This window comes from Brassica oleracea, chromosome C4, assembly GCF_000695525.1.
Source record: "Brassica oleracea var. oleracea cultivar TO1000 chromosome C4, BOL, whole genome shotgun sequence".
Lineage (NCBI taxonomy): Eukaryota > Viridiplantae > Streptophyta > Magnoliopsida > Brassicales > Brassicaceae > Brassica > Brassica oleracea.
Window position 1 is genome coordinate 27,483,539 of NC_027751.1, and position 18,907 is coordinate 27,502,445.

The 18,907-nt window shown below is 35.6% G+C and overlaps 3 protein-coding genes across 5 annotated transcripts; 1 reads left to right on the plus strand and 2 right to left on the minus strand.

Moving 5' to 3' along the window:
* Window positions 1-2,483: 2,483 nt before the first annotated feature.
* On the minus strand, window positions 2,484-5,746 carry LOC106342616 (ketol-acid reductoisomerase, chloroplastic-like). Its single transcript, XM_013781605.1, has 9 exons — window positions 5,388-5,746; window positions 5,203-5,295; window positions 4,834-4,899; window positions 4,561-4,701; window positions 4,252-4,479; window positions 4,061-4,178; window positions 3,658-3,965; window positions 3,414-3,569; window positions 2,484-3,063 (listed from the first exon to the last, which is right to left on the minus strand). Exons 1-9 carry the CDS (start codon window positions 5,679-5,681, stop codon window positions 2,698-2,700), a joined length of 1,770 nt encoding a protein of 589 aa, XP_013637059.1. The 5' UTR covers window positions 5,682-5,746; the 3' UTR covers window positions 2,484-2,697.
* Window positions 5,747-6,231: 485 nt separating this feature from the next.
* On the plus strand, window positions 6,232-11,857 carry LOC106342633 (uncharacterized protein At1g03900). Of its 3 annotated transcripts, XM_013781627.1 has the most exons (8): window positions 6,232-6,382; window positions 9,903-9,996; window positions 10,304-10,335; window positions 10,632-10,805; window positions 10,888-10,919; window positions 10,988-11,078; window positions 11,153-11,264; window positions 11,332-11,857. In XM_013781627.1, the coding sequence occupies exons 1-8, from the start codon at window positions 6,339-6,341 to the stop codon at window positions 11,638-11,640; spliced, it is 888 nt and encodes a 295-aa protein (XP_013637081.1). In that variant the 5' UTR covers window positions 6,232-6,338; the 3' UTR covers window positions 11,641-11,857. The 3 variants fall into 3 exon arrangements, with proteins under 3 accessions (XP_013637081.1, XP_013637082.1, XP_013637080.1); XM_013781628.1 differs by lacking the exon at window positions 6,232-6,382 and having other exon boundaries at window positions 9,667-9,996; window positions 10,270-10,335; XM_013781626.1 differs by lacking the exon at window positions 6,232-6,382 and having other exon boundaries at window positions 9,673-9,996.
* A 225-nt stretch (window positions 11,858-12,082) lies between these two features.
* Window positions 12,083-14,589, minus strand: LOC106342632 (pentatricopeptide repeat-containing protein At3g58590). Its single transcript, XM_013781624.1, has one exon. It carries the CDS (start codon window positions 14,396-14,398, stop codon window positions 12,209-12,211), a length of 2,190 nt encoding a protein of 729 aa, XP_013637078.1. The 5' UTR covers window positions 14,399-14,589; the 3' UTR covers window positions 12,083-12,208.
* Window positions 14,590-18,907: the final 4,318 nt, after the last annotated feature.

Genomic DNA, 18,907 nt, shown 5'->3' on the forward strand with positions numbered 1-18,907 from the left:
GTTGTTGCAGCGTTGAGTGGAGTCTGAATGACATCTGTGGTGTCAATGGGGGTGTTGTTATCGTTCGTCATTGTTTTTCCTGTAGAGAAAACCATGAAGACGAATCAGTACTCCATTCAACAAATAACATATTATTTTAAAGAAAAATAATAGTTTAAAATCAATGTTCATTTTTGGTGTTTGTACCAAATCATATCGATATAAGTCTTAAGAAAACGTTTTGCAAACTCGCTTAGAAGCATTCGCAGAAACCATTTTTATAGACTTAGAATGTTTCACAAACTCACTTACGAAAGCGGTTACTGAAACGATTCATATATATAACGTTTTAAGAATGTATCAAAAACGTTTTGCGAAAAATGCTAGAAAGCAATCCGCAAAGCGTAATGAAATAAACAATAAACGTTTCGCGGAAGTGCTAAAAAGCAAATCGCAAACACGGTTATGAAATAAGAACAAACGTTTCGCGGAAGTGCTGGAAAGCAAATCGCAAACCCCATTATGAAATAAGAATAAACGTTTGGCGGAAGTGCTAGAAAGCAAATCGCAAACACGGTTCCAAAATCCGTTTTTATAAATCGTTTTTCAACCAATGTTGTTTTTGAGATTTTAAATGGCAAAATGTTGAGCTTAACTTGGTCCAAAAAGAATATTTTTATCGGGCCGGAGGCCCTCCACCAAGACCAAAGACCAAAGACCAAAGACCAAAGACCAAAGACCAAAGACCAAAGACCAAAGACCAAAGACCAAAGACCAAAGACCAAAGACCAAAGACCAAAGACCAAAGACCAAAGACCAAAGACCAAAGACCAAAGACCAAAGACCAAAGACCAAAGACCAAAGACCAAAGACCAAAGACCAAAGACCAAAGACCAAAGACCAAAGACCAAAGACCAAAGACCAAAGACCAAAGACCAAAGACCAAAGACCAAAGACCAAAGACCAAAGACCAAAGACCAAAGACCAAAGACCAAAGACCAAAGACCAAAGACCAAAGACCAAAGACCAAAGACCAAAGACCAAAGACCAAAGACCAAAGACCAAAGACCAAAGACCAAAGACCAAAGACCAAAGACCAAAGACCAAAGACCAAAGACCAAAGACCAAAGACCAAAGACCAAAGACCAAAGACCAAAGACCAAAGACCAAAGACCAAAGACCAAAGACCAAGCCCAAGCCGAGCCGGCCGGACGGCGGCGGCGGCGCACGTGGGGAGCCTTCCTCTCTCTCCAAGCTGTTTAACACATGATATCAAGTGACCATATATAAACACCTCATTTCCTCTTGTTCCCACCGATGTGAGACAAGTATCTTCTTCTCATTATTATTGTTTTTGGGCTGTTGAACTCACATGCCTATGTCATTTATTTTTCACAATTTCCATTAAAGCCCGGTGGCTATAAATTGATCCAACACTTGTGACTAGGACACACCATTTCCTTCACTTTCTCTCCCTGTTTATATACCTTAAACGTTGGAACTTTCTTGATGCTCTCTGCTTTCGCCAATGCCAAGCTCTCGTCCACATCCACCTATAGACGAAACATACCCAGTTTAAAAACCATATCTTGTTATGTAACAACACAAGATTGAGCATAAGAACATGTGGTCTCGCCATTGTAGAAATGTACTAATGGATATCGCAAGCACAAGGTGTTGACGAATGGAGATATAACATCGCTTAGTCGGTTTGATGATGATTTGAAGTAAAACACAGAGATTCCTGAGAAAGGGAAGTTTCTTTTTCAGGAAAGAGAAAACTTAGGAATCATGCAACTCGCAAAGTGGGGTTAGTTAGTTAATTAGTTTCTTACCGGGAAGTGATGTCACGGTCTTGAACTTACCAAAGTTGAAACCTCTTCAACTTCATTATTGAATCCCAAGTACTTATGTTCTTCTTCCCATTTGTTCGATAAAGCGGTCTTTGCTCTCTGTAAAGACTCAACAACCTCACTCTGGAAGTTCCTTTCTCAATACCTCATAGTCTCTAACCGCATCATCCCAACTCAAACACTTCAAAACTCTACTGTTTCAAAGCTCTTTATACTTTAGCGCTTGATTACAATCATCAACAGATTGGTCCCACATGCCAAGCTTAAACCAACACGCTGCTCTGTTGCAATACAGAACCGAGTTGAAACCATCGTACTTGAGCCCGTCTCCGTAAGCCACACTCGCTTCTGAATATCTCCCGAAACTAAAAAGCTGGTTTCCATGTGTACGAGCTTTAGCCACATTAGTTACATATAACGAAAATGTCCGTTATTCAACTTTTTTCTTGGGAATGGAGGGAAAGGGAAAAAGACTTGACATATAATGAAAATGTCCATTACATGTGATTCTTATAATTTAGATTCTTTCATTTCACAGTAAAGAGAGAGACCAAAGCATTGTGCTCTCACCACACTTCAAATGCTAGATCATCTCTGGATCTAAACCGCTTGAAAGTTTCTTTATTCCTTTTCTCATGTATCTTCAACAAGTAAAGGAAGAGCTCCAATTCTTTTAATCTCTCCAAACTAACATTCACAAGAGACATCAATACTGAAAGCAGAGAGAACATCACATGTGGAACTCCAAAGATATCATTTATTCAAACAAAACATTCACGCCTACAACTTCCAAAAGCTCTTGTCTATCTTTTCAAAACACGATTACATTTTTCATAGAAGCTGATAAGTTTAACAACCCTTACACTCAGTTGGACTGACGCAGCTCTGGTCGAACGAAATCTGCATCTTCAGGAACAGAGATATCGACCGTAGGCCTTAGCTGTGCACAAACCTCAATAGCACCATGGACTGGATCAGCAAAGAAGTTGCTGATCAAGTCTTTGTTGATTGGTGCACCATTGTCCACAGCCACCAAAGCTTGTTGAGTCAGGTTGTAGTCGAACCTCGGTGCCCATTTCCTCGATCCCAATCTTGCAGTGGTCGAGCAGTTGTCCACCATGAAGGACACTCCTCTAGCATGCATAAACGGGTTTAGAGAGTCAACAGATTCAATCACACTCTCGTTGATGATCTCTGAGTATGAGTGACCCTTCTTCCTCAAGATCTCGATCTACATAAGATCACAAAAACCAAGATTTAATGTTTCCGTTGACCAAATAAAAAGATACAGTAAAAACTCTATAAATTAATAATGTTTGAACTATATGGTATTTTATTAATTTATAGAGTTATTAATTTACAATTTTTTTAATTCTCTATTTTAGAATATATTTTTATAAAATAAGAAAAATAGTTGATTTTAATTTACATATATTAATTAAGTTTAAGAAATATGACTTTTATTTATGTTACTTGGTGTATGTAAAATAATTTATTAACTTCTGAGTATTATTTATCTACTGTATATGATTTTTAAAACCAAAATCAAACTGAACATAAACAAAAGACATGCGTACATACCTGAGCCATCATAAGAGCAACGTAAACTCCAGCAGTGAAGGGATACAACGGACCCAAGTCACCAGCTGGTCTTGACTTCCTGACGCGTTCACCGACCTTCCACATTCTTGTCTGATCAATCTTTCCCATTGGGAATGCAGGCAAGCCCTCCTTGTCCTGTTACAAGCAAAGATATTACCAATTGCCATCAAAATTACTTTGTGTAAATGTAAGAAGAGAAAAGGTTTGAGCGAGGAGTCATTACGTAGAAACGGCGACCGGCTAAGACAACACTCCTGATTTCGCTGCCAGCTGCTACGTCCTCGTAACATTCATAGAGAATCTCCATGCAAGGATAGAAGGATGCACTGTAGGCAGTCTCGAAATCTTTTTTGCCTTCTTCGGACAAGGAGTTGTAGACAGCCAACATTCCCTGAGTAGAGATAGTCCTCGAAATGTTTCCTGTGATGCACTCTACTGTATTCTTGTAAGCCAAGTCTTCACTCATTCCGTTCTCGGTGTACCTTCTGAACAGAGACTCCACTATTCCGTGAACGGCACCAAGCAAAATACCTATTTAACAAACAAAAAGATTGAAGATAAGTTTCAGCCTTCAGGCATGGGATTGAGAATAGAAAGACGGTTATATAAGTGAGGCCTCAACGCACCTCTTTCTCCAAAGATGTCACTCTTGTACTCTTGCTCAAGAGTAGTAGCAAAGGTAAAAGGAGAACCAAGTGCTACTGACCATCCTAGAGCAACATCTGCGGCTCTACCATCAACATCCTTCAAACAGATAGTGAGAAAAATGAACACGGGAAGGTATAAATAGCTTTAGCTGTATAGAGAGATGGAAAACCTGGTGGACAGCAAAACTAGCGTTGATTCCAGCACCGTTGATTTCTTTGCCTTGGACATAAAGCCTTCTCACAGATGGACCCATTCCTTTAGGGCAAACAGCTACCACGCTGATGTTCTTTGGGAAGTCAAGTCCCATTGACTGTAAATGCCCCAGTAGAAACCCGTGTGACAAACCGAGAATGCTGTTTGGTTTCAAGTGAGAGAATATTTTCTCATAGTTATCAGCCTGTACAAACATGATACATTAGAGCTTAAATATATATACGTTAAAATCTCAAGCTAATTCAAGATTCTGAAATGCACTAACCTGAGCAGCGTCAGAGATCAAAAGCAATACAAGATCACTGCCGGAGATAGTTTCCCATATATCACCCAAGGTACCACTTTCTTCGGTGAAGCCAACAGCACGTGCCTCCTCGAACGATTTAGAGCCCTTTCTAAGCCCAATCTACATTTTCATGGAATAAAAGAAAAAAGAAACCAAGTCAGGGCATAGGCTTTCAAGTAAAAGCAGGAAGCAAAGATTTAATCTGAGAAAAAAAACAAAAGTATTAAAGACAACACATGAGTTGGGGATTACCTTAACAACGATGTCAGACTTTGCCTCCACAAGTGAATCCCTTAAATTCTGAGCTTGAGCAGGTCCCTGCAAATATATATATACATAGAACTTAGCACGAGAAACGCAGAAGAGATAAATAAAATTGTACTAATCTAATCAGTTTTTTCTTTGAGACTCAAATACAAAAGAATACACTTTAATATTAAAGTTATGACCAATTTAATTCACATGATCTAATCAAGAAACTATCTCCACAGTCAACAGTAATCGCTTTGCTTTTTAAGTAATGAATCACAAATCAAAGCATAGCAATTCAGTAAGCACCGAAAGAAGTAACATGTTGATTAAGGAAAGGTCAGACACTAGAAGATAAGAGACAAAAACTACCTGAGATCCCCAGCCAATGACACCAATCTGCTTAATCCCTTTGAAAGCATCAGGAAGATGCTTGAACAAGTCCCTTCCTCCTCTCACAATGTACTAAAACAAACATAAGCAAGAAAAAAAAAACAAATATTAGCAATAATCATAAATGATTAACCCAAAAGAGAAGATATTTATAGAATAAGAACCTCTTCGTGACCAGCAAGAGAGACTTTCTCCTTTTTGAACACAGACGTCTCAAAATCGAGAGAAAGAGGGGCTCTGACCGCAGCCGACGCGACCATTCTCGCGGAGAGGGAAGATCCGGTGCCATTTCCAGACACGGTGGCGGAGAGAGAACTCAGAGACTTGGAAGCAGAGGAGATGAAACCGATGTTGGGGAAAGCAAAGGTTGAGACTTTCGATGACCTAAGGGCTTTGGAGGAAGAAGAAGCAGATGGGCATGAGAGGGAAGGAGCGATGGATGAAGTCGCAGCCGCCATTTGAGCCTCAGAGTGTTGCTAATTAGGGTGGAGAGACAACAAGCGCACACCTCTCTCTACTCAAGACGACGAAGTGATATATATTTAATTAAAAATAAATAAATTATAATAATGCATACAAATGGATCTAAACGTTCCCCTTAAAGGCCTGTTAAGGCCCATAAAACCATTATCTCGACGTTCTTTTATTGGTTGGTCTATCAACAACTTTTCCAGAAGTGGACGACACACGTGTCTGCTCTTTGTCAGGAGTCTAAAGAGTCGTCAACACAGTGAACGGTCTAGATTTAATCGGATGGTCTAGAGGCAAAGCCAAGTCGTGAAGGGCCATTTAAGGCCCAAAAGGCTCAAACTACGTGCTTTCATTGGTTGGTCCACCAATTGCTTAAATGTTGACTTCCAAGCGGTGATGATACACACGTGTCAAGTCTTTGTCAGTAAGTCCTTAAAGTCAATAAAATGAACGGTCCAGATTTAAAGTAAGTTAAGAGGATCGGGTGGAGTACAACTAACGCGGAACCTCTGCGTCTCTTCGTCTTCTCCGAGTCGTGAGATTGTGATCACAGTAGGGCAAACAAAGACTTTAACTTTAAAGATTCTACGAGGTGTGGTTGATCGATTTAGTCATCTGGGTTTTCTTCTCTAGTGATTCTGAGAATGGATCAAGCTTCGTCTTCATCGAATGTTAAGGATGAGAAGAGATCGTCCGCTGATTGGGAGGGACCCCACGGTATAGTTTCAGCTTTTGCAACGCACAAGTATGGCGCTTAAAACAGATTGGCGATTGACTCTGCTCGTGATGTTTCATGTGGTTTCTTGTTCATGAACCAGCATGTTGGTACACACGAGAGTAATCGTTTCTGGTTTTGTGGAATTACTTAGTGAACCGTTGTTTGAATTGAGAACCCGGTTTATTTTAAGTTTAAGTAGAATTGAACTACGAGTTATGACACCAATTCGAACCCAGTATACATGGTAGAGACTCGGCATGGAGAGAGAGTCCCACCAGGGTTCGAGCAAGAATATTGGTACAGACCCGAGAGAAGGAAAATAAGTTCCGCTTCTCCCTCTGGCGCGAGTGATTTCGCGGGAGGTGGTTACAGAGGGGAGTTCTGATCAAACTCTGCTGCCTCTGTCCCTGGATCTTCCCTGAAGTGAAGATCTATGGTCGGGAATCGCTATCCTAGACAATCATGCTGTCTGAGTTGGTAGCTGATATAAGGTAATCTAAATTACCTTTCTTTTTTTTTTCCTTTTTTATTAATTAATTTAAACATGTGATATGGAAAGCACTATATAACTCAACCTAAATTTAATAGAAGTTAGGGGCTTTATAGCAGTTCTATTTAAATATGGTTTATTTCTCTTACCAAAATATAGGATTCATTTAGCAGTGTCTATGTAAAATTATATATGTTTCAGTTCGAAGATGCAGAAAATAATTTTTGACAATAAATTTCAAAGTTAGACGAAATTAAAACACAAATAATTCAATTCATTCATGTGCCTTGAAAGTTACCTTGTTAAATAGATTGAATTTCCACAGAAGTACTCTGAACTTGGCATGGACATCCGGTTCTTCGGGTCGGGTTCGGATCGGGTCTCGTCAGGTCCGGATTTTTTGGGACCTGGAAAATTAGACTCATATAAGTACTTATAATTTTTCGAGTCGGTTCCGGGTCGGTGGAATTTTATAACCTACTCAATATTCAATTTTTTTCTGTTACCCAGTTTATTATTCCACCTAATTATTTTGTCCATTCTAATGCATGAAATTTTAATTTGTGTTTAATTAAAATTTAACACATATAATTTAATAGAGATAACTAGAGTGATTTGGGTACCCATTTGGATTCGGTTCTGTTTGGATCTATTAGGGTTTGAATTTTTTAGGATTAAAGATTTAAGCCTTATTAGTATTTATAAATTTGGTTTGGATTCCGTTCGGATCTTTGAGCTTTCGGTTCGGGTTCGGATAGCTATTTAATTTAAATTATGTAAACAAATTTAAAAAATCCCAATATACCTTGACATCGTTAAAATTCAAATAATAATAATAATATACAACATATTAATTTAAATAATATATGCTAAATATCTAAACCTAACATAAATTTGGGTTTGGTTTATATGTTAGAATGGAAAACTGTAGATATTTAATGTATTTCCGGTGTTCTGAATATTTTTTTGTTGATATTTTGGATATTTAATTTTAGCTATTTAAAGTATTTGGATAATTCTAAGTATTTTTAAGTATTTTGGATATTAAATATAAATCTAATTAATATATTATGTATAATTCCTAAACATTATTTGATAAATGATTTGCCACATGGTTTCTTTACAATCACTTTCACAAAAAAATGTTACATGGCTACTAAACTTGGTGACATACCTCATTTCTAAATATCATGTGGACAATTATATTTAATGTTGATTTATATTTTTGATAAACTTTTTAGAATATGATAATAACTCATACATTGATTTATATATTTGGTAAAGTTTTTAGAATATGGTAATAATTCCTAAATCATCATTAACATAAATATATATTCAAATATGAAAAAAAAAATATTATTTAGTTACATTTTTATAATTATAAAATTTTATCACTAAAATTTTCAATATAATTTACAATTTTCTAAAAAATATATATATTTTTATTCGTAAAATCATTAGTTTCTTTTATAAATCTACAAATTTTATAAATATTGTTTAGTTTTAATTTTTGATAATTATATCATGTTTATATCATTTTATTAATTTTATACAAGTTTATTTAATATATTTAACCAAAATAAATAGATTAAAATATATTTAAGGTTAAAATTTTAAATATATACATATATATTCTTAAATATAATTTTAAATAAACAAAATTATTTTTATCTTAATTTTATATTTAATTAAATTCATATCAAAATACTTGTAAGAAAATAATAAAATCTACAATATCAATAAACAAAACGTGATTATGTTAATTAAATGCAATTTTGTTAGTTTGATAGAAAAATATGGAAAATTGATCACAATATTAGTTCAGTGTAAGGTTGGGAATTATTATCCAAGATGGATCCGATTCGAGATCTACTTCGAGTCCGTTCTGAAAATAAGATACCCGGGATGCCTGGATCCGGATTCGGATAGTAAAATCAGGATCCAGATTTTTAAAATATATTAAATTTTTAATTTTATTAATAATTATATTTGATATAATAATATTTATCCATACAATTAGTTTTAATTTTAATTTTTATAATATTATATACATGTATATATTTTCAAATATTGTATAAATAGTTAATTTATGTATTACTTTTTAAAAAGAATTATTATTATTTTAATTTTTTTTTCAGATCCGAATATCCGCGATTATTACAATAAATAGAATCTAAATACCAAAATCACGGATCCAGATCTAAAAACCTTGAAATTTTTGGATATCCGGATCCGTCAAACCGCTGGGATCAATGGAACGGTTGAGAAGTTAAGAAGTAGTATATTGGATGTGGGTACTAATAATAGTATACGGGGTAGACTGGAAGTTATGTCAACCCTTGGCTGGTCTATCAACTACTCAATGTTGACTTCCCAACGGTGGCCGTCCACAGCTGTCTAGTCTATATCAGGAGTCACAAAGGTCAATACAATGAACAGCCTAGTTTTAAAGATTGGGTGGTTAAGCCGTTAAGGTAAGCTCAGAAACATGCCATGTTGGAAAACGTCCGGTTAATCGTGCAACGGTGACTGACAGTGGACGGACGAATTAATCCCGAGTAGGCCGAGGAATCATAAAGCCCATTCATTAAGGCCTGTTAACTGTTTTAAGGTCCAAAAGGCCGAAATCTCAACGTTCTTTCATTAGTTTGGTGTAGGCCTAGTTTGGTGCATCAACAACTCCTTAAATGTTGACTTCCCAGCGGTGGACAATATACACGTGTCTAGTCTATATCAGGAGTCACAACAATCAACGTAATGAACGGTCAGGATTTAAATAAAGTTAAGAGGATCGGGTGGAGTACAACTAACGCGAAACCTCTGCGTTTCTTCGTCTTCTTCGACTCGTGAGATTGTGATCACAGTGGGGCAAAAGAAAGACTTTAACTTTAAAGATTCTACGAGGTGTGGTTGATCGATTTAGTCATCTGGGTTTCCTTCTCCACTGGTTCTGAGGATGGATCAAGCTTCGTCTTCGTCGAATGTTAGGGATGAGAAGAGATCGTCCACTGATCCTGTGACAGTCGATGAAAACGAGGAGAGAGAAGCTATAGAGATTCCTCTCTTCCAAGTGCCTGAATGCTATGTTTATTTGGTAAAAGTTCTAACCTTTATTAGATTATATTGAGATGGGTATTTGAAATTTCTAATCTTGATTAGGTTCTATTAGGATTATTGGTTAGATAATTTCTCGATGGGGTCTCTGCAACCATATTAGCGGTTAGAGATGCCTTGAAAGCTCACTGACATTGTAAAGTGCCGTTGTTTAGATGATCTTGAAAATTCACAAAAGATAAATGTATAATAGACAACATTGCAGCTTGATGGACTCGTTTTATTCTACGGTTTATGTTTTCTACTGTGTCAGCAAGTGAGCTCGTCTTCGTCTTGTATGTATGCAGATACCTCCAAGGAAAAGTGCAGCTTCATACAGGTTCTTTCTTGCCTTCATGATCACACAATGTCTGATCTGTAGTTAGGAGATTCTTTAAGAACCCTTGTTTCTGCTGCTTAGCCACTGATCAATAACTCGGAACAAACTTATTGAACCAGTTCCTGAAGTTAGTAGGAGTGTCTGTTTAAACTTAATTTGTATCAATATAGTCACTTTTCTACTTACATTTGCTTTTAATCAGCTCAACTTGGCTTCTTAGGCCAAAGATGTGAGTAACCTGTCGGAAGATGGAGATAGACATGTGTTCATACCTTTTATATGAATGATCCTTACAGGGCAGATGAGTGGGACGTGAACAAATGGGCATGGGAAGGGGCATTGAAAGTGGTGAGCAAAGGAGAAGAGTGCATAATTAAACTTGTAGATAAAACCACAGGAGAACTTTACGCTCAGGCCTTTCTCCGAGATGGTGAACTTCATCCAGTAGAAGCCGTAATCGACAGTAGCAGGTAACAAAAGAAAATGAACTTGGTCTTATCTTATCAATATGTGCAGCTATTCTAACATCAAAGCTCTGTTTTTGTCTTGTAGATACTTTGTTCTCCGTGTTGAAGAAAACATAGGTACTGACCATATAGATATATCGAGATGTAACGTTGTTTTCGATTATACTTATTTGAAGCCATTGCAGGTGGTCGTGCTCGTCATGCTTTTATTGGACTTGGATTCAGAGAGAGAACTGAAGCATATGACTTCCAAGCTGCACTACATGACCACATGAAGTAACATTCCACTTCTATTCAGACTTTAGAACAACGACATTATCTCTGAATCTCTCTCTCTCTCTTTGGTAAAGGTACCTGAACAAGAAGAAGACAGCAGAAGAGATGGAACAACACTTTCAGAACACATCATCTGTTGATTACAGCTTAAAGGAAGGAGAAACCATTGTTCTTCAACTAAAAAATGTAAGACTTACACTTATTATTCTGCAAGTTTCTTGTTTTTTTCTTCACATTGAGATGATTGAAACAGAGGAGCGAGAAAGACACAAAGACTAAACTGGTAGAGAAGAGTCTGAGCAATCTCTCGTTGGACGATAAGGGCAAGTCAATAGAAACCATTCCTCCAATCATCCCACCGCCTCCACCTCCTGGACCGCTTTCTCCTGCGGCAACCACACCGAAGTCCCCATCAAGCCTCAGCCTCCAAAGATCATCTGAACAACAAGATCTAGATACAAAGCGAGAAGAAGTAGAGAAGAAAGAAGACCAAGAAGCTAAAGAAATAGGCGCTGAAGATGCACCAGATGATGACTTTGGAGATTTCCAAGCTGCAGGCTGATTTAGCCATTTAAGTATTTTACCATACAGAAAGCATCGTTTTATAAGTAATGTGACTGATCAAAGTTTGGATTGTTTGCTTTTGAGAGAGTGAGAGAAAGTCCACCTTCTGGACAATTGCATACAAGACTATTTCTCTGAACTTGTGATTAGATAGATAAACCTTCAAGTCTTTTCATTTATTCACCATACATAATGTTCAAAAAATTGTTAACTAATCGTTTTGTGGAGGATTTAGTGACTAGATAGGTAAAATTGTTAACTAAGTTAGAATTATTTTGCACATATATTAGATATTTTAGTTTTTGGGTTTAAATATAAAATTAGTTTGATGTATTATCAAAATTAAGATATATAAAAAAAAAAAAAAACAATTTTTTAAAAAAAAATACAATACTAATATTATTGTTTAGTTTAACAAATTTACACTAATTTAGATCGATTTTAAATAGTATAAATTGAATTTTAAAATACCATCTCGGTTAGGACGAGTTGCTGCCTTCACCTACTTTTAACAACTAGAGAAAAACAAAAACGAATTCTCCTGAAATTTTAACTTCTCCGCTCTCTTATGCACATCTATTCCAACCATCAAGAAAAGTACGCCAAACAGGAGCATATGCAGGGAAAGGCATTCTAGAAATCAGCTGCTCAGCTTCCCTCACGTACCCGTTTCTAGCCAAAAGATCAACGGCGCAACAATAAAGATCCATATCTGGTTCAACTCCATAATCCTTCATCTTCCAAATCAACTCCATTCCTTCTTTTGCCATACCACTATGTCTGCAAGCAGATAGCATAGAGATGAAAGAGACACGGTCCGGCTTAAACCCCAGAGACACCATTTCCTTAAACTTTTCAAATGCCTCACGTCCATATCCATGAATGCCAAGAGACGAGATCAACGCCGTCCATGTAATGACGTTCTTCTCTCTTGTTTCTTCAAACACTCTGATTGCGCTCGTAAGGCTGCCGCATTTCCCATACATGTCAATCAACACGTTGCAGACAAATGTGTCGGCGCGGTTGAAATCTGTTTTTGTGATTAGGCCGTGGATAGAGCTTCCAAGCGCCAAGTCGCAGGACTTAGAGGAAATGCTTAAGATGCTAACGTATGTGAAGTTATCAGGGCGGATGTTTGCTTGGAGTATGTGTTTGAAAAGTTCAACAACCTCTCCGTGCCTATTATCAGAACGAGAGAAAGCCGCAATAGCAATGTTCCAAGATACAGTGTCGGGTTGCTCTAGCGTCGAGATCAGCTCTACGGATTCGTTGTACTGCCCTGTTCTGCTATATATTCCAGCGACAATGTTCAGTGGGACGACGGAAGAAGGCTCGCTAGACCAATCCAGCAGAAGAAGAGCATCGTTCATCAGCTGATTGTTAGCGTAGGATCTCATAAGAGAGCTTAACACATAGTCGTTGTCTTCATATCCCATTCTCACAATAACAGAGTGCAGCTGTTGTAACTCTATGACACAACAAGGTTTGAGAGCTGTCGCGAGTGTATATTCAGTTGGTCTGAAACCCGTTTGAACCATTTGGAGAAACAATGAGAGAGTAACTGGATCGTCTTTATTGGCGTAACCCCAAAGCAGTGTATTCCAACAAACAATGTTCTTATGAGGTATAGAGTCGAAGCATAGGCGTGAATCTTCCAGACTACCACATTTACCATAAAAGTCTATCAATGCGTTCCCCAAGTACGTGTCAGTCTCGCAGCCATTCTTGATCAAGGTGCCATGAATCTGGTGTCCGAAACTCAACGTCTGCGTACGAGAAGCGGCGCTAAGAACACTGACGTAAGTACCTTGGTTCGGGGAAAACTCATGCTCTTGAATACTTACAAAGAGTCTGAGTGCTTTTAGAGGGCTCTCACCTTTGGCTGTTGCGCCAATTATAGCGTTCCATGACACTATATCCCATGAAACTGCCTTCTCAAACACTCTCTCTACCATATTTGTGTTGCCACATCTTCCATATGCACTGATAAGAGAGTTAACGATGTGAGTATCACAATCTAACCCTCTTTTAATAGCTGAGCAATGCAATTGTTTGCTAGTTTCCAAGTCATTTTCACAAGATACACTTGACAACACACCCAAGAAAGAGCTTTCTGACAAATATTCCCCTGTCCCAACAAGCTCACGGAAGAGAAACATACATTCTTTCAAGAAACCACCACGCCCCAACAAAGACATCATATGGTTCCACGTCACCAAGCTCTTCAACGGCATGTCTTCAAACACCCGTTCCGCCACTCCCAGTAACTCAAACCTCCCATACAAACACAGCAGCTTAGTACCTACATATGCATCCGCCATAAAAAACCCATACTTCAAGCTCAAACCGTGCAACTGAGTTCCAACACGAACATCCAACGATGGAGAAGACAATAAACCACCAACTGTGAACTGATTCGGCGAAAACCCAAACTCCCTCATCTCAGAAAACACGCGCCAAGCTTTCTCCGCGTGCCCGGATTTGCTAAACCCGCTAATGACCGTGTTGAAGGAAGCTGTGTTTCTCTCAGGCATTCTATCGAACATCTTGGCTGCACGAGATATCTCGCCGAGCTCCACGTAAAGGGAGATGACGTTATTGCAGATGTAAACGGGCTGATAAAGGGTGTACCATAACGTGATGGAAAGGGCGTGGAGAGCTTTGGTTCTCGTAAAGGAAGGAGCTTTTCGGCAGGCGTTGCGTAAGCTAAGTAGACGGTTGTTGGGGTTGGCGAGATCTCCATGGGTGAGGCTCATCCAGGAGGTGAGTGTAAAGAGAGAACTTTTCAGGTACGATGCGTATAAATACAATAGCTCAGTCGCGAAGAGTCGGATTTGAAGTTGCCACGATGAGTCACGATGACCGGAGACGACGAACCGTGAGCAAGAAGACTTGCCGCAATTTGTTTTTTTCAAGTTAGACCTAGTCAACCCTCTGGTTCGATTAGAGAGTTGATGTCAAAAAGAAAATAACTAAAATAGTTTTCATGTAAAAACAAGCCACACTTAATTAATAATACATTGAATGTTTATTTTAAAGTATTATTATTTTAAATTTATATACTAATTCTTAAATTCTTGACCATAAATCATAATACTCAAATTCTAAATTCTCACTTCCAAAAAATTAGACTCTAATTCTTAACCAATCAACCGTAAAGATATATATGTTTTAAAGTAATTTCAACCTAATGAATATATATTTTATTTTTTTGAGAAAGAGCTTAACCTAATGAATATTACTGACTCATTTTTTCCTTATGTACTATATTATGGTATAATTTGTTTTCGTTATCCTAAAATATTTCTCTAAAAGCATTCTATGATATGAGACTGTGTGTTAGTTTAAATAATATGGACATATTCATTTTAAGTTAGTTGTAAATTTTAATCTATTAATATTATGGAAAAAGTAAAAATTGAAGAGGAGAAAATTCATATGATATTTTATTATCAAATGATAAATATTATATGAAAAACAAGAAAGTGAGACATACCTAGATTCTCATCTCAATGCTACTCATAAATATTTCAACAAATGAGCAATTTGCCAAATACTCAGTGGAATCATAATAAGTTTTATGGCACATTATATGTTTATGTATGACAAGATATTTTTACCATAGTTCGTTCTAGCCAGAAATGTACACCATTAGGACACAAAATAACATCTTCAAGAACATTAAAAAAAACAATTGGAAGACACCATACTTAATGGTATTCAAAATGCATGTCTTGCTTTCTAAAGAGAGGGTCGGCCCTGGGCTAAAGTCCATAAAGCAAAAGCTTTAGGCGCCAAACTCTATATATATTATAGGGGCGCCAAAATCTAATAAAATCACTTTAGCTTAGTGGCTTGTGCTATCTTCCTTCCACGATATGCTTACCCTTCCTAACAAATTTAGTCTTTTTATTTTAAAATACAATGTTAAATGATATAATATATTTAAAAGACCCATTAATTAGAGAATAACTGTGTAAACAAGAAGTGCTATAACAATTGACTTAACTAGCAGTTACTCATATTCCACACATTTTCTAGGGGTTATTGGTTGTTGTATTTTAATGGATTTGAAAATCCGAACTAAATCTAGTATTATTGGTTCTATGACTTTCAAATCTGTATTAAAATCATGTGTTATTGGTTTAATGATTCATAAATTCTATATCAAATCAAGTGTTATTCAATCGTACAAATTTACTAAAATATTTGATTTAATAATGGATTTGAATGGATTTTTTTGTATTTTTTAGTTAAAAATACAAAGACTCAAATCCGATGGAAAACCTCCGGATTTGCATATTTTATTTGGATTTATAAATACTATATGGATTTTAAAATCAGTCAAAATATATAAACCAATAACACCTCCAATCTTCCATCGATCAAACTCTTCTTCTATTTCTTTTTTAAGTTTTTATAATTTTCTTACGAATTTATGAAATCTGAACACATAAAATTATTAAAATTTGGATTCTAATAAACGCTTCACAAAGTGAAACTGATATTGATGTGTTAAAATAATTTTATCCTATCTTGCCATATTATACAATTTATGTGTTTTTGTTTATATAGAATAATACAGAAAAATAAGATTAGTAATCAATAAAAAAGATTTTTAATAGAACACAAGCTGACATGACCCACTTTGTTATTTAATTTGATCAATAATATTGCAAGAAAAAAAGTAAAGAGCGGTATTTTTCATGAATAACGTTTTATGGTTTTGTACTTTTTCTGAAACAAATTCAAATTTAATAATATCTTTTGATTATATATTTAAAAAATGAGTAAAATGTAATTATAATTAAGGGGCATCAATTTTTCGATGCGCTTTAGGCACCATGTAAGTCCAGACCGACACTGTCTAAAGGTATTTGATTGTCCCATTTTACATTGTTAAAATTTAAAGTAAAAAACATTCTGATGGTCACATTTTTTTCTAATCTTAATCAATAGTTTGATATATAATTTGAATTGTCTAATAGTTTGGTTTTCTCTTAAAACTAAAAGCAGTGCACGAAGGTTGGTTAAGATCCATGCACTGATATGAATTTTTAATGCTTGCAAAATTAACGAAACCAAATCATAAGATAACCTTTTTACGTAAGACTTACTTTTTTTTTTTTTTTTTTTTTTGATAACTTTGGTATCTGGGCAGCCACATTCCCAATTATCCCCCCGAAAGGAGTCCAACGCCCCAACGGAAGGGATGTTAAATCCGTAAAAACCTAGTTATATATGTTTTGGTCGTTATTTTTTTTTGAAAATGTTTTTAATGAAAATTGAAAAATTCAATAACAAAAACTTGTGGTAAAATAGCGGATGAAGTACATATATGATGAATTACATATATTTAAGCCGGGAAGTAAAATTATTAAGAAAACGTAGTAAAAACAAAATATATTAGCGGCTCCATTCCTACAGTAGACGCGACGACGCAAAATGATTGCAAACTGGCCGACTAGCTCAACATGACCAATAGCGTGACGCACATTGAAATGACCACGGTTACCTTCCACGAGATTAGAAGCCACCAATGAAGCCTCAACCCAATCATTTCGATCGCAAGATACATATTATCAACCCGATAGAATCCTTGATGGCGATGAGGAATCACCACCGCAATGATGAATTAGAAGAGGTGATGGTGCTGGAAGAATCTAACTCGTCCACCGTGAGCAGATTTTGACGCTTTGATCTTTGAGATAATTTCCAATCCATTTCCCTAAACAACATTCATCTATAGTTTTCTTCAAAAGTAACATCGATACATTGTAAAGATAAGAATTAGAACAAAACTTATCTATATATATTAGTTTTTATATTTGAGAAGAAGTATAACGATAAGTTGGAGATTATCTAAAATAATACGGGGGTGTTATCAATTGTGATTTAAAATCAATTATTAATGTTTTGTAATATAGTAAATTTTAAAATTTTAAGATAGTTTAAATTGATGGATTCTAGAATCTCTGCATTATGTATTAGATTTTGGGTATAATCATTTATTCATGAAGCTCTATAAAAATTTATTTGAAATCAATCAAAAATACAAATAATTTTAAAATCTTTAAAAGTTGAATAACACTAGATTTTAAAAACTAGATTTAAATCATTCATTGATTAACACTAGATTTTAAAATAGAATTTGTAATCATCATTCGAATAACAATATATTATGTTTAGATTTAAACTTTATTAAAATACACGATTGAATAACACCACATACATCTTTAGGAGAAGAAGTGGTTTTAGCACTACACAAATAATTAAATATTTGATTTACTTAGCTTATTAATGATTTAGCTGTGGATTATTTATTTTTTCTTGAAATTGACTTTTTTTAGAAACAAAAAAAATAAGAAACCGGTTTGCGTTCAATCTTTTAGCCCAAAACCGAATTGTTTTGAAATTTCTAAATTTTTGTAAATCAACAAAATGATTTTTTTTTTGTTTGGTCTGAAGTCCTAAAGCTAATATGTACTTTTTTATACTTCAAGATTGATCCCACTGACGTAAAAAAAAAAAAAGATTGATCCCACTGTGAACAAAAAAGTAAAAACGAAATCCTTTGTATCATTTATCAACGTAAGAATCGATTAGGAGTGGGCGTTCGGGTACCCATTCAGGTTCGATTCGGATCTATTCGGTTTTCGGATTTTCGGGTTTAAAGATTTTAGTCCCATTCGGGTATTTCTAAATTTCTGTTCGGGTTCGGTTCGGATCTTTGCGGGTTCGGTTCGGGTTCGGATAACCCATTTAAATTATTTTAAAATTTTTAAAATTCATTATATACTTTAAATTTCTCAAAATCTATAAACAAAACAATATATTACATATAAATTTGAATAACATATGTCAAAGTAACTAAATTTAACATATAAATTGGTTTGGTTTGAATATTTGAATTGAGAATCAATAAGCATTGTTGGTATTTTGAGTATACTTTAGCTATTTTAGACATGTTACTTTTAACTATTTGTATATATTTATAAGTATTTTGGATAGGTTAAAAGTATCTTATATATTTTGATGCTTTTAATATATATTAAATCTAAAAATAATTAATATATATAGATATATAAATCAATTTCGGATATAATCGGGTATCCGAAATACTTCGGTTCGGATCGGGTTCGGCTTCGGTTATCTAAATACCAAAATTTTGAACCCATTCGAATATTTAATCAATTTCGGTTCGGATTCGATACTATTTTTTCGGATCGGATTCGGTTCTGCTTTTCGGATCCGGGTTTTTTTGT

Bases quoted from the DNA above. Each gene is read 5' to 3' on its own strand.
- LOC106342632 (XM_013781624.1), bottom strand. From the start codon at position 14,398: ATGAGCCTCACCCATGGAGATCTCGCCAACCCCAACAACCGTCTACTT.
- LOC106342616 (XM_013781605.1), bottom strand. From the start codon at position 5,681: ATGGCGGCTGCGACTTCATCCATCGCTCCTTCCCTCTCATGCCCATCT. The intron at 5,296-5,387 runs GTTCTTATTCTA...TGTTTGTTTTAG, and splicing joins CTCTTGCTGGTCACGAAGAG to TACATTGTGAGAGGAGGAAG. The intron at 4,179-4,251 runs GTTTTCCATCTC...ATCTGTTTGAAG, and splicing joins CTAGTTTTGCTGTCCACCAG to GATGTTGATGGTAGAGCCGC.
- LOC106342633 (XM_013781627.1), top strand. From the start codon at position 6,339: ATGGATCAAGCTTCGTCTTCATCGAATGTTAAGGATGAGAAGAG. The intron at 6,383-9,902 runs ATCGTCCGCTGA...GGATGAGAAGAG, and splicing joins AATGTTAAGGATGAGAAGAG to ATCGTCCACTGATCCTGTGA. The intron at 11,079-11,152 runs GTAACATTCCAC...TCTTTGGTAAAG, and splicing joins GCACTACATGACCACATGAA to GTACCTGAACAAGAAGAAGA.